The sequence below is a fragment of the Anabrus simplex genome, chromosome 1 (genome assembly GCF_040414725.1).
Source record: "Anabrus simplex isolate iqAnaSimp1 chromosome 1, ASM4041472v1, whole genome shotgun sequence".
In the NCBI taxonomy this organism is placed as follows: domain Eukaryota; kingdom Metazoa; phylum Arthropoda; class Insecta; order Orthoptera; family Tettigoniidae; genus Anabrus; species Anabrus simplex.
Genome location: NC_090265.1, coordinates 1,147,059,961 through 1,147,075,088, shown reverse-complemented (window position 1 = coordinate 1,147,075,088; position 15,128 = coordinate 1,147,059,961). Strand labels below are relative to the sequence as shown.

Sequence of the window (15,128 nt, the reverse complement as noted above, 5' to 3'; positions counted from 1 at the left end):
CAAAAAATTAGTTATCCTCCGAAGATATCACTCTAATATCATGTAACACCACCTCCAACTTTGATAACAGCCTTGATTTAGCAACGAAGGTGTTCGATAAGTTTCTGCAGGTATGCCATATATCTAGTTGTAGCTACTCACTGATGATGAGATCCTATAGAGCCACCAAATTGCGAGGATGCTGATGTCTGCATTTTACCCACTGTTCCAAATAGTCCCAGACATTTTCCATGGGATTAAAATCGGGGGATAAAGCAGACTAGTCAAGGTGTGACAAGGTGTCTGTATGTTCATCAAACCAGTCATGTAAGTGTGCAGCCCTGTGAACACAGCTGTTGTTATCTTGGAAAACAGGGGTGTCCACAGCATACTCATCATAAAGATGTTGAATGAAGGGCAACACTTTGTGAGCTGAATAAGTTAGCCCAAATCATAATATGAAAACCATCCCCAAAATATCATAGAATCAACAATGGCATGAACTATACCCCACCACACACTGTGGGTTAAACACCTCACTGGACTGTTGGTGCACTCGACGCCTTACATCTTTTATAAATAGGGAAAATTGTGACTCATCGGACAACGTCCTACACCTCCAGTCAGCTACTGTCCATGTTTGGTGTTGTTTGGCCCATCAGCAATGGACTCTCATGAGGTACGTGACTTCAAATACTCACTGTATATCATTCGCGTTGTAATAGTTGCTCAGAAACTGGTTGAGACAGGCTTTAATCACTGACAGCGGTAATTTCTGTTGAGTATGAAACCGATTTTTATTGACAAGTTGTGACATTCATCTCTGGTCTCAATCAATTAGGATCTTTTTGTGACCACAGTTCTTACACCGGGTTTCATGTCTGTGAATGGCAAACCATCCCACTAGACACGTTAAACAGTCCACATTGATACACCAACAAATCTGGCAACTTCATTCACTGTGTGGACATGGGCATGTCCAAATACAATCAGTCTGTCATATACTTGCTTCAACCCATCTTGATGCGCTATTTCTATACAACCAACTGACACACACATGGTCATGGTCACATGTCAGCGGTGACCATCTAGTAGCAGTGCAACACCATTTACATCACTCCATCGCTTCAAAATGACCAATGTGCTCTTTCAAGGTGGTGACTAAATTTTTTGTCTGGTGTGTTTATCACTTTCAGTATAAATTAGAACAGCATAACTTCATCATAAAATGCATATCGTACACATTTTGAGTGTCATAACAAAGAAATAAGACCTTTAGGCCCATAGGAAACATTGCATTATTATAATGTAGAAAAAAACAAAAACAGCAAGTTACAAACCATCGGACAGAAAAGCAAGTCTATTCTTATGTATTATATGACAAAGCAATTACTTTTGACTGAAATGAAATGCAAGTCAGCACTTTGTCACTACAGCTCTTGAGATTACAAATGGATTATTATTGTTGTCATTATTACTGTGAATACTAAACCTTCAATAACCGGCAATCTAATGAAAAAAAGAAAAACATTTCCTAATAACTTATGCTGTTGGTAAGTTCACTCCCTTATGGTCTCCATGCTAAGCAAGCCATGTGGTCAGATGTTGGCTTGGACAATACTCTTAAGCTGGTGAGTGGCGCCTTGCTCAATGTAATTGTTTAGGTGAGCTTTATCACTAATGGTGAAGTCACACTTCAGCTACTTTACTGCACTGAAATTTACAATCCAACTTCTGTATCTTGAGATACATTGTAAAGTCAAATCCTTCATAGTTAATTCTAAACTTTTATAAAACAGACAACTTGATCCTGGTCTTAAGTATGTAGTCTAATAATTTAAAATATTACACTACACATTTCTAAATTTTATTCATACAATCTCCAGTTACATACTGTTGACTAAATTCCACAACTTGACATAAAGAGTCTACAATTCCAGCAGATTATCATGAGGACTGGCTGAAATAACAAAAGTATGACGGAGAAAGACCAGGTCATATTCATTATAACAACGCTAAAACTGATCAAGATCTGTTAAGTGAAATAACAACTACAATCCTGAGAAATGTTAACTTATATCAAGAACATCCATGTGCTCTTCAACCATAAGTGACAAAAAGGTCTACCTGAACAATGGAGCTCTCCTTCAAAATACGCATGCAAGATAATGAAACGTTCCAGTAATAGTACGTCAGCAGCAAGAAATACACCAACACTTGGTCACGATGGGGTGTGTTACAGCCACAGACTCAGCCTCAAGAAGAAACAATGTTGGGGGCAGTGCATGAGCCTTTTCAGTCACTTCCCCAAAATGATTTGTCATAACAGTCTTTTTTTCCCCTCGTTTCCCAAAGTATCTTCATAACCCAGTTATTTGATTCTATAAGTATTATTTTAAAATGCCCCTTACATTACAATATTATAAGAAGAACCAGAAAATTTTACTCTAAATATTACGAAAGACAAGCTTCCCAACAACTACTAATCACTGCATTCCCATAATTTTACTTAATAATTTTATCTTAAAGTTGTGAATACTTCATGTATTTAATCTATTTTTTTTAAACCTGCATGATAATCATATATATGTACAAGTCAGGTACTCATTTTAACATAGAACTGCAATATTACTAGTAATTTTAACTACATATTAACCAATATATATATGAATATATATTATTTCATTATGTGATTTTTTGGTAAGGAGCAAGGGCATTATTCCCTGTTTCATATGTGAGATTAAAGCTAATATAACTATGTATCTAATTTGATAATATTTTCTTCCCCCTGGTCTACATTTTTATAGATTAAACTATAACCTATGGAAATTCATACCCATTCTTGTGCATTCAGGATTACTATTTTCACACAAGAACCAACAAAATTATTAATTCTCAGGAACATTTAAAGATAATTCCAAGAGATCAGTTTGAGGTGAAGAGCAATATCACTGGCAGCTTCAGTAATTGACTCCAGAAAATATTCAAAGGATGAAAACTGATAGTTAGTTGTTCCTTAAGGAGCTTAAAATGTGTGATTGAAAATAGAAATACCACTTTAATTTATCAAAAATACCTTCAAAATATCAGCATGATTATGATCAGGCTTTATTAACACAGGCACAAATTCTATTAGCATATATCTTAAGTTGCACTGCCCCCTACAAGATGTAAGTACTTCTGCTAAGTACAAGTGAATCTACAACAGGCTCACCTAACAAATTTTCTAACACATCCTATACTAAATTATTTTATTTCAAAAAATACGGAAACCTGCAGTTAATAGAGTAACAAACTGGGGCATCCGTACCTTTCAGTTTTTTCTTAGGCACTGAAACGAAAGGTTTGGTGATGTAAATGTCTGTCAAGACTAGGTGCAAGAGAAGAAAACAATGTTACCACAAAGTTGTGTGTAATAAATAGTATCAACTATTTCAAGTGCTCCTTGGGACAACCTGACAGTCATGGAAATTCCACATCAATAATGTCCCATTGAATTGCAACAGTAGAAACAAGAACCAAGGTAGCACATTTAATGGTTGATACTATTCATGAAGAACATGTTATACATACACTACACTAGTTTAAACATTCAGAGTCAATTATAAGATAACAATTCACTGATAACTAATTACATGTATTATAATTATAATAAAGAAGAAATTTCATTTGGTTTACAGCAATATATCCTAGAAACATAAATTAACACTTTAACTAATTTTCTAATTTTACAACAAATGATTTATGGATATAAATCTTTGTGATAACAATGTTTTAATAATCATATTTATATGTAAACCAAGGAAGGCATTTCGCAATGAAATATTGTCTACTTTTCCCCCCATTAGAGGAAACAACAGATTAAAACTTTTAGAGATGGTATGAATAAATAACTGTTAAAGTGAGAAAATGAACAATATATATTCAGAAGAATATTGGTGCATACCACCATAAACAGTTCATTTTCATCATCATATCTGACACTACTGTAATCTATGAGAATTTATCAAAGAACATAATATTATTACTAATAAAAAAATTATCACAATAGGAGGCAAAATCTTTAGGATAAATGAGTAAAAGTAGTGTAAGTCTCATGACAGGCAGCTCCCCAAGGTTTGAGTTTTCAGCAGTATTAATGGCACTCGAATATCTAAGAAGTTTAAATTCATGTAGTGAAATGACTTTCAACACCATATTAAGAACCTCTGAGATTTCCTTTCTATACATTTCATGTATTTTGGTGTCAATATGAACCATTTTATTCACAAAATTCCCAGAGAGAGAGAGAGAGAGAGAGAAAAAGAAAATACGTACTTACAAATTTTCAGTACTGTACAACCATCCTTACATGAAAGACAAATTGACTATTTCTACTAATATTACTTTTTTTTAAGCTTCATCTCTTTTCACCATATTCTGAGTAGACAGCTATTTTTTGTGACTTAAAATCTTGTACTCTAAAGCAACAGGCCCTACAATTTTTATGAAACATAAATCACAGAACATGACACTCAATTTTAAAAACTTTAAGTGGAGAGTACAATTTCAAATTATGAAATTATTAGTGAAAACTGATTACAGTGCAGGTAGTCTATGCTAACTCTTAACTCAAAAGCCAATAACAACAATTCATTGACCCATTCCTTCCTTACTCAGTAACTTTAAGCATTATAGATCCCTTTTTAAACATTTTTCTTTTAAATGTCTTCTTAACTTAGATCTAATGTTGATATATTCTATTTTCAAAAAATGATGGGAATATTTTACTTACCATCTTCATCCTCCTCCCCCTCCTCCTCCTCCTCTGTATCTGTACTTTTACTCTTCCCCATGCTTTTTAATTTTTTTCTTTTTGCTGCTGCTCTTCTTCTTGCTAGAAGAGTCAATTCATGAGAACAAGTATACAGGTACCACAATAGCATTTATGTGCATGCATTCAAAAATGACATCCAACAAGCAGGATAGGGAGACAGAAAATAAACATACTAACTATACATCACCTATACAATTCAGATTTTCAGGCTGATCTGAAGTCTTAACAGTTATTTAAACAACTGAGGCATTCTCAGCAACGTAGCAGAATGTTACATAATAGTTACAATTGCATAAATGGTTTAGTGAAAATATTACTACAAATTTATAAATAAGAAAAGATAAGAAGCCACAAAGAAGGATGAGAACACACAGCAGGAAGAATACAATGAGAGACTAATGTGGGCAAAGAGAACTAAAGAAAGGATAAAAAAGGACAAACATGAAAACGTAACAAAACCAAGAAAATCTTCACATTCTCATACACTGCTGTCTTCATGGATGAACACTCATCACATCATCCCTTGTTTTCCAGACTTATTTCTTCTCAACCCCTGATGAGCTTGTTTCTACTTCCCACTTCTCTCAAGGAATGCCCTCTAACCCTGGGTCATATGACTTAAGTTCCCATCAATATAGAAATAACTAAAAGAGGCAGTGGTGGTGACGGTGGTGGCAGCCGTGGTGGCGGTGGTAGTGTTGTTCAAAGGGACTTAGCTTTGAATGAAGGACATTCTATGTACACTCATATTAGGTATTTATGAAAATTACAGCACCATGAAGGATTCATGAGAACAGAATCAAATTTATTCTACTGTACATATTACTGATACTAATATTGTGAATGATTAAAGCTTGCTGGAATACAATACAGTGAAGAGCACGTTGAAGGAAGGGTATGATTTCTGTATCTACAAATTCCTTGTTGTACCAGTTGCTGATTGACATTACCCTCAATACCTTGTGGCCAAGATCATAAATGATATCCAATGGAAAACCCTCAACCCCAACCATAATGCATGGTATTTGGCAAAAATGACACTGGACAATACCTGTTGGATGATACTGCTCACCACATATTATCTAATGTGTATATAGCCATCACTTTAGACCAGGTTAAAGCAGGAATCGTCTGAGAACAGGAGGTGGTGCCAATCTGGATGTCACTGTTTTTGCCCATGAGTAACCCATTGTAGCCTGACAATTTTATGGCCTAGGTTCAAGGGAATGTGTCACAAAAGAGTGTGAGCATCAGTTCTCCCTAAAGCAGACACCATCAAAAAGTGGAAGCAGACAGTACTACCCCTTTTACACTTATGATGAAGCTGTACACTGTCATAGCTGTGCAACAGAGATGTCTGTCATCCAATGATGTTGTCACAATTCATGATCAACAGCTGGAATTTTGATGCATCCAGTTTTATTTAATCCATTACTTCCACAACCGCATAACTGTTGCAGCATTATGTCCAAATGCACAGTAATATCACTGTACAAAAATCCATCTCGCACAAGCCAAAAGTGTTCCTGTTCAAATTAGCATGACAAGGAACAGTGATTTTTGGAGAAATGCTTACAATCTGTTGACTCTGATACTTTAATAGCTTGGCTCTTCAACTGCCCTCTATTTACAAGCTCATCATAATAGTCCGAAGGTCACAGCTGGACCCAGGAATGCAAAATCACTCTGTGATTCTAATCACTTGTCATACTGAGCTTTGCATTTACTCTAAGGTTTGCATTCATTTCAATCTTTCTTCATGGAGCTGCAATTTTCATCAATATCAGGGTATGCTAAAAATCATCGGAAGCCCTTCACACACAAAAAAAATATATATATATATATGTTGGATTAATAAGATCAGGCCACAGGGCATTTTAATGAAATTTAATCAGTAACTTTTGGTTACCCCTAGAACATATCTGTAGTGTTGTCATGGTAATTTAATCAGTAACATTTGGTTACCGCTAGAACATTGAAGTGTCATCACAGGAGGGACCTTGAGTAATGACAATAAGTTCATTTGAACTCAGCATGAAAATCCTAAATGTTAACAGAGGAATGAGATGTTATAAATTTTCTCAAGTTAGATACTGTACCATACTGTACTGTACCATAAATGATAGCAACAAGGCAGGAAAAAAGATAGAGAGAGATCATTCAGATTCAATTTCATTCTGAAAGAAACTATATGTGCCAGATTAGGAAATCCAATACTCAGAAGGATATAAGAAGTGCAATGCTGAAATGATAAACAGGAGATAAAATAACAGTCTCATTCAGAACACAAAGTCAGCTTTATGCACAGTTGTTCTATCAACAGGGCTATCAGCAAGCCTTAGCTTTGAGTGAGGTAGTCTACGGATTAACAAACTGAAGCATACTCTGGATTTGACAGTGGGCTGCTATTATAGTTTGCAGCCTTCTAAGTCATAAAAAAAAAAAAAAAAAAAAAAAAAAAAGAACATACATGTATACTTTTAAACATAAAAATGAGCATTCTCTTCTATGGAGGAAACAGTGTCAAATAAAATGTACCTAAACCTGTGGTACGGTCCTTTGAAATATAATATTTCTTGTCTTATTCTTTAATATGCATTTAATACACACTTTGCTAATAGACTTGTGTAGTTCTACTATGTTAAAAAAGTAAGAAGCGGTATTTAGGGCAAGTTTTCATGAATTTTGTCATTTATACTTGTTCTAAAAGTGTAACAGCCCACTCTTTTATTGATAAAGTGTACATAAATCTCCATACATTAACTAGCAAAGAAATCACTAAGAAAATATGTTCCTATCTTTCGGTCCTGCTTGTCCTTAGGGAGATTTTCAATTGTTCATTTTTGTGTCAGGAATTGTGCAGAAATCACAGACTTGAAAGCCTGAGGAAACATAAAACTCAAGAAAAGTGATAAATGCATACTATTATGTGATTTCTCAGTTGTATATACTGTGACCGTATCATCACAATTAATAATTATTTTAAGTTATATGCTTGGAAAGGAAGCAGGCAGCAAGCTTTCTTTGTGTGGATGTTGGGAGCAGTATCAGATTGCGCAACAGAACGCCCATCAGAGCGGCGCCTTACACACCCAGTGGGTGGCTTAGGAAACCCCGAACTAGGCACACGTCATAGAAGAAGCAGCAGAAGAACACTATTTTAGCGACTCCATATTGAAAACAAATGCCAGCGTACAGCGATGCCAAAGCGATCGGGCCAATTTTAATAGACTTTCGGCTTAAATAAGGCTTGATTAACCAAAATGCATCTGTCAGAGCAGTAGAAAGAATATTGGCTAAATTTTGAAATCAGGAGCTATGGTAGAAGAGAGTCTCCAAAGTAAATGCGCTTAAAAACAGCTTACGTAACAGGTTTGGCGTACTGATGCTTCTGGTGAAGCCAGATGTCTTCGGGAATTCCCCATTTTCCCTTCGAGCTTATTAATTAATTGCTGCAAATCCGCCGATCATATTCAACTCCGCACGGCATAGGGCACTTGTGAATAACCGAGTCACACAATCTGGCGTACTGCTGAATTCCACAGGCTGGTTGATCTAGGAGATGTGAAAATACGGGAGGGGGCGAGGTCTGCCAGCCACCCCTACCCCTGGTTTGCCTATAAGTTTTTGCACTTCCCAGGGGGCAAGAGCAGTCGTGAAGGAGCTTTCGACGTGAAAAGACGGCCGGTTCGCTATCGAGTTTGCCGCTCCTTTGTATATGAAGTGAACAAAGTGGGAGTGAATTTTCAGTGTTTTTCTCTTCTATTTTGGTGATAGACAACGAAAGATTATGATAATGAGACGTACCTGATATATCGGCCGCGAGGTAGACTGTAAGTTCATGAAATATGAAGTAGGTTTTGTATAGAAAGTGATTACACGATAGTATGCAGAACTTCTGTCGAAGAACGCTCTTGTAAACTAATAATCAGTAGTTGTTAAAGAGAACAATTGGTAGGGATGGAATCATGGTATTCGAAGACCTATGCGGAAAAGGAAAGATAGACGTCTGACGAGGAACTGTGTAATTCTACGTTAATTTATGAACAAAGCTTAGGGAGAGATTATTGTACTGATTATCAGGCGGAGAGAAGTGTTCCCGAACTAATAAACTAGATAGAAGATAGGGATAAATACAGTTGACTAGCATCACGACTTTATGTGGCGAAAAATCTGAACCATGCGAATGCTGAGAATGTCCGTCTTAGCTGTGTCATAATTGAAGTAGACTAGCAGAAATTAGCCATTATCAACACGGAAACGTCGGTGGTTAAGGAACGAGTTAGTGGAAGTGAATGATGACGTGTGAATAAGAAGCCTGTAAATTTGTGGTAGCTATAATATATTTTCAGTGATCCCTGTGCTATTCAAAATGGATTACGCAAGAAACCATATGGAACTTCTAGATCCCAGGACTCCAAGAGCCAGCGCCATGGAATAAGTCAACATGGGTAGGCCCCCGGAACGCCGGATGGGGCCGAAGACATCAAACTGTTGAGTACCAAGTTATGTTTCTACTCCAATGCTAGTATTTCCCTTTGTAAATAACAGTAATGTAAGGATAGGGTTATTAATAATATGATTTAATAGGCTAGCCCCACTTAGAATGGTCGGGAGATCCTCTATTCATTTTGTTTCAATTAATTAGAAATGGGAAGGGAGTGATCCAATGTCAGTGTATAGAATTTGGAACCCCTTTTAGTGGCTATATTTGCATGTTATCATAGTTTTGTTTATTTAGTGCTGAGAGGGAACTGAGGGGGAAAAAGGAATAGAAATTTGTGTAGATTAATGTTGTAGACCTCACCTGAGCGATTGCTTAAGTCAAGCAGGGATTAGCAGGTGAAAGAGTCATTAACAAGTGCCCGCATAAAAGAAAAATTGGGAATAGAGTCAGCACTATAGTCATAAATGTAGAATCAGTAGTTTGGTGCATGTTAGTGTAAGCTTTGACTGCAACTGAAGATGTTTGAGAATTGCTGTGCTGAGGTGTGAACGCTTGCCCCCCCACTACACTAATGAGGTTACGTGTAGAAGCTCTGTTTAGCGTTTAGCAGGATTTTAATAAAAAAAATTAAAATTATTATTATTATTATTATTATTATTATTATTATTATTATTATTATTATTATTATTATTGAACGCTGAAAGGCATAACAGTCTATAATGATAATGTATGTATGTATGTATGTATGTATGTATGTTATTATTATCTCTTTTCATACATGTTTGATCGATGATTTCATGGCGATCTATTTAAATGGCAGGTTAGTTTGATGCCAGGTACACAATCTCGGCCCAAACGGGAGAGATTAGGAGGCATTGTCCTTCGGTGAACGGCGATCGAAAGCGTGAACTAGGTTACGAGAAGAAATGAGTGGTTAAATTACAACTTCTGGCAAAATGAGGGAGTTTTTGATATAATATGGCTGTTTAATGTGAGAAATAATTATTGGTCATAATGATTGTATGAGTTGGTTCTAGAAGGTGGGCCCTGCATTAGCTCAATTGAATGATTTTATTGACCCAGTCAATGCTGCTATTGAGCGTGTTAAATAGTCTCTCGCCGTGGTGTGAGGGGAGTAAACTTGAGTCTTGATTTATTGCCCCAAGGGAGAAGGTCCGTGAGGGACACAGCCAAAAGAACTTCGCCTTGCCAAGGAAGTGTTTTCTGTTAAAATGTTGCATTCCACTGTGAGAAATAAGGCAGAAATTATATGTAACCACCACACACACTCCATTAGCCTTGATCCGAAGAACAATGTAGAAATTGACGACTATCCATGACACGATTAGCTAAGTTAGGGTTTTTATTACAGCGCCCTGGATGGAGACGGCCAGAGTCTCAGGTTCAAACCTCATGTGAGTACAGAAGGGATCGACCGCTAGCTCATACAGCGGGTCACAATGGAATGACTACAGCCCTTGTATTTATTTGTACATGTACTTGATATGTTTCTTTTTCAGGGTGTGTTCTTGTTTATTGTTAATCAATGTCAATTTGAGTTTAGACTTCGTGAGAGTCCATTGATAGCAATTGCAAGTGATAAGTTTGTTTCAAGTCGGTGCTTGATTTCACATGGGAGACTTGAGACCATCTATTTCTGTTCCGCTTTTAAGTGATGGAATTTTGATATGGTCGGAGCATTTGGATTAATTATTTCCAATTTGTTATTTTATTGATTTCAAGATATTTTCTGCGGTAGAGTTAAGTTAGCCGACCATTCTAACGCATAAATTTTTCAGTGTAAATAAATTTTTATTGTGTAATACGGGATTTAGTCCCAAGGAATACTCGCATTGGGAGGGACATGGCTTGCTTTTGTAAATATTGAAGGGTTATTTTATTATGTTGTCATACTCGACAGTTTATGTTTGACCGGTGGATAGCACACAAATAAACCAATATAGCACACATCTAAACTAATGTGGCATTTATGTAAACAATGTAGGACACAGGTAATCCAATGGGATAAAATGTGAAAGTAAAGAGAAGTAGTGTCATCCTCTCAGATATTCTTCATTCATAGAGAGGAAGGTAACCATTAATGTATGTGTCAGAAGGAAAATTTGTTGTATGAGAGACATTACCAGTGATCGTTGTCATCCACATAGATTTTTCTGTGGAATGTGGAGGCAACTATTAATTGTCAATGGTAGCACGGACATTTCCGCTGCTAAAATATATGTTTTGTAATGTCACTTGTATTATAGTTATCCAGGATGTCAGTAATTGTTGTAAATATTTCCCCGAGTGATTAGTAAATTGTTTGAAACTATTTCGTGCCTATCTATACAAAAAAACAAGCATCCAAAACCTCTTCCGTTCATTGTAAGCCTGTAAGATAGTTTAAGTTTTACAGCCATTACTCGCCACGGACAGTCTTCGGCCCTGAGTAGCCGGTGTTCAGACCTCAGGAACGGGAGAGTAGCATTGACCTTGCTGTGCTGCATGGCCGATAACTTCTCATGTGAGTGGATTTATTATACAATCCCAATGAGGGGAAATCGGCACAGGCCAAAAAGGTCCCTTGACTATCGACTTCCGTGGAGCATGGTCCCATGTGTTCGTGACCTGAAAGGGTTGGTTTGTTGTCACATGGTCCCATGAGTCATGGGGGACGGTGGGAAAGGTCCCAATACTATCCAATACCAATATAGGTATTTAGATCAGTAATTTTGGAATTTCCTTGATTAGCAGTGTAACACACATTTTTCCCACTCTTTTAAGATAATCTTGAACAATGAAGGCTGGTCAGATGAGATAAGGAGATGCCTTCCCCTGGCTGATACGGCGACTGCCAAACTCGGCAAGATATGAAGGAACAGAACTATCACCGTTGTTTCGGCCATCACATCATATGCGGGTTTGATGCAGCTTTCCATGCTACTATCTTATCCTATGCTAACTTTTCCATTTCTATTTAACTATTACATCCTACTGCCTTGGTGTACTTCTACTATTCGTATCACCAACTAATCTAACTGAACAAGTTCTGGGTGTATTAATTCTTTCGTTGCACTATTTTTAAACAGAACACTTACAGAAAAAATGTAATTTTTTTTGTATTTTCCAAATGAACTGAAAGGTTATTTTTTTAAAGGTTAGTGACATTCATCACCATTGCACCATTTTCAACTTCGGCAAACTAGCAGTGACATTTGACCTTGAAACACACATTACTGTGTTACATCTCAAAACATGGAACTGGACACATTGCAGGCTGTCCTGGGCAATTCTTACTCAAAAATATTGTCTCTTTTCTCTTGCACAGTCCCTTTCCTTTCTTTGAACATTTTGCTGGAAATATGGAACAAACAACACAATTAGGTTTGTGACTCTTATCCTGCTGCTCCCCAAGAAAGTGCCTCTCCGTCAGGTGCGCCTGAGGTATGCAATCAGAAGGTCTTCTTCATTTCGCCGGCGGTCTGTGCTGATATTCTCGTAGAAATCCCATTATGACAGAATTTCTGAAGTCAGAAGCACTAATTGCCCTTTTTTGAAGCTTATTGTATAATATTCTTTCATTTATTAGTGCAGTTTCAATGAGAAAATACCACAAGGCCTGATACCACTTCAGTTTCTTGTGTACAAATGCATAGTTAGTTTTCAGTTGATCAAATTTATCAACTCCCTTAATTTCATGGTTGTAATTTACAACTAACTTGGGTTTTTCAACAGTTATGTAGCCACTTTCACCTTTGTTTGAACTCTTCTGAATCTTCACGATCTCGGATGTGTGAACGATCGATAACATATTTACCCGGCCAGTATCTTGCCACGCCCACGCTAGCATTTCTTTGGATGGAAGATGCCAGAACTTAGGTTTTGCCCTTTCTTCATTTTCAGGGTTTTCATCTCTTGAGGTAGTCCTTTGCGGTTACATCTCACCGTCCCACAAGCACCTATGTTTTTCTCAGAAAGCTGGGTGAAAAGCGCTGGGCTTTTAAAATAATTGTCCACATACACAATTCTGCCAGTATTCTCAAAACCCTCTGTCAGGCTTCTTACCATTTTCTCTCCCAAAGTTTCCCCAGGGACTGACTCATCACTGTCCTTTCCTACATAACTCTGAAACTTGCAAAGGTAACCACTTTTACTGTCGCATAGTGCCCACAATTTTAGATCCCATTTTGTCGATGGCTTTGAAGGAAGGTATTGCTTACATCACAGCCTTCGCAGAAACTCCAGCATAGACTCATCAACTGATGAACATTTTCTAGGTGAAGCATGCTCCAGGTACATATTTTCTACAATAGAAACAACAGGTCTTATCTTGAATAATGGATCATAACCTGGTGACCCCTTAGGAATATGGTTTTCATTGTTACTGAAATGTATGAAACTTCGAAGACGGCAGTACTTGTCTTGCGACATCACTTGGCCAAAATTAGGCATAGCAAAAAGAAAAGTAGGAAAAGTAAGTCTGTAATGTTGATTTACAGCACAATCACATCCCAATATCAATAGCCACCATTGTCTGAATATCTTCTATTGTGCATTCAGTCCATCGATTATACCTCGAACACAGAGAAAAATCAAATGTTTTATCTAAACACTGCATGCGGCATAAATTGAAGAAATACCTTGTATAAGTCATCAAAAATACGAAACTTCACTTTTCACTGTTATATCGAAATTAGCCCCGTCACATAATTTCATTTTTGTCATTCTTATGTCATCACTAATATCCCGTCAATCCAATACAAAATGAAGATCTTTCTCATTGGCACTTTTTTCCGAACAATCCCTATGTACATCATCACTTGTTTCATTGTCCAAATTTACTGAACAGTCTGAATCAGAATCAGCCACTAAAAGATTGAAGATTTCTTCACTGTCATTACTAATGTTGTTCTGCGTGCTCATAGCTGCTGAGTGAAGCCTGCTATCAGCCAGACACCCGACAGGAATGTTGGCGGGCAGGCAAGTGAATGATAACAAATAAACATAGGTCCAGTATTGGCGGCAACGTTTTCAAACAATGCTTAGTACATAATCAATACATGACTATAGATGTTTGTATTATTAAATATGCCATTATTAAAGAAGCACGCAGAAACTATAGCAGGAAAGTACCAAGTCGACAAAAGTCGATTACCACAGTGAATGCTATAGGGAAGTAAGTCGACTTCCGCAGCAAAAGAGTTAAATTGGGTCCTATCATTTAGGCTCTTCTTCTGCTCAAACTTCACCAAATCATTCTCCTCTCTCCAATTAGACCTGTATCTCTTCATTCATGATTCAATCTACCCATCTCACCTTCAGCATTCTTCTGTAACACCATATTTCAAAAACTTTTATTCTCTTTCTTTCTGAGATAATTATAGTCCATGTTTCACTTGCATACAATGCCATGTTACAGACGGAAGTTTATAAAGACATCTTTCTCATTTCTATATCAATGTCTGAAGTGAGCAAATTTCTTTTTCTTTTAAAGAAAGGCCTTCCTTGCTTGTGCTAGTCTGCAATTTATGTCCTCCTTACTTCTGCTATAGTCAGTTATTCTAATATAACCAAGAATATAAAATTGAAGCTAGTAAATGTGCTGATATCGCCATGCATGCTGCTAAGACATTGTTAAAACATCTGACAAGTAGAAGATGGAAGTGCTGAAAATTTGGGTTTGCTGTCAAGTTCTGTGCATATTTTAGGAAGGAAGACTGGACCAGTGCTTCAGTTCTTGAAGAGATCAGTCAGAGAATATCAACCGAGCATTCTTAAAATATTTTGGAAAGAAGCATGGGAGGGAGGAAGGAAGGAAGGAAGGAAGGAAGGAAGGAAGGAAGGAAGGAAGGAAGGAAGGAAGGAAGGAAGCCATGGAAAATATAG

The 15,128-nt window shown here is 37.0% G+C and overlaps 1 protein-coding gene across 1 annotated transcript in view; it reads right to left on the bottom strand.

Moving 5' to 3' along the window:
• cac (cacophony) overlaps positions 1–15,128 on the bottom strand; it is a 778,098-nt gene that overhangs the window by 527,601 nt on the left and 235,369 nt on the right. The window contains 2 exon segments of the mRNA XM_068225468.1: positions 3,290–3,310; positions 4,754–4,855. Coding sequence (XP_068081569.1) covers positions 3,290–3,310; positions 4,754–4,855 — 123 coding nt within the window.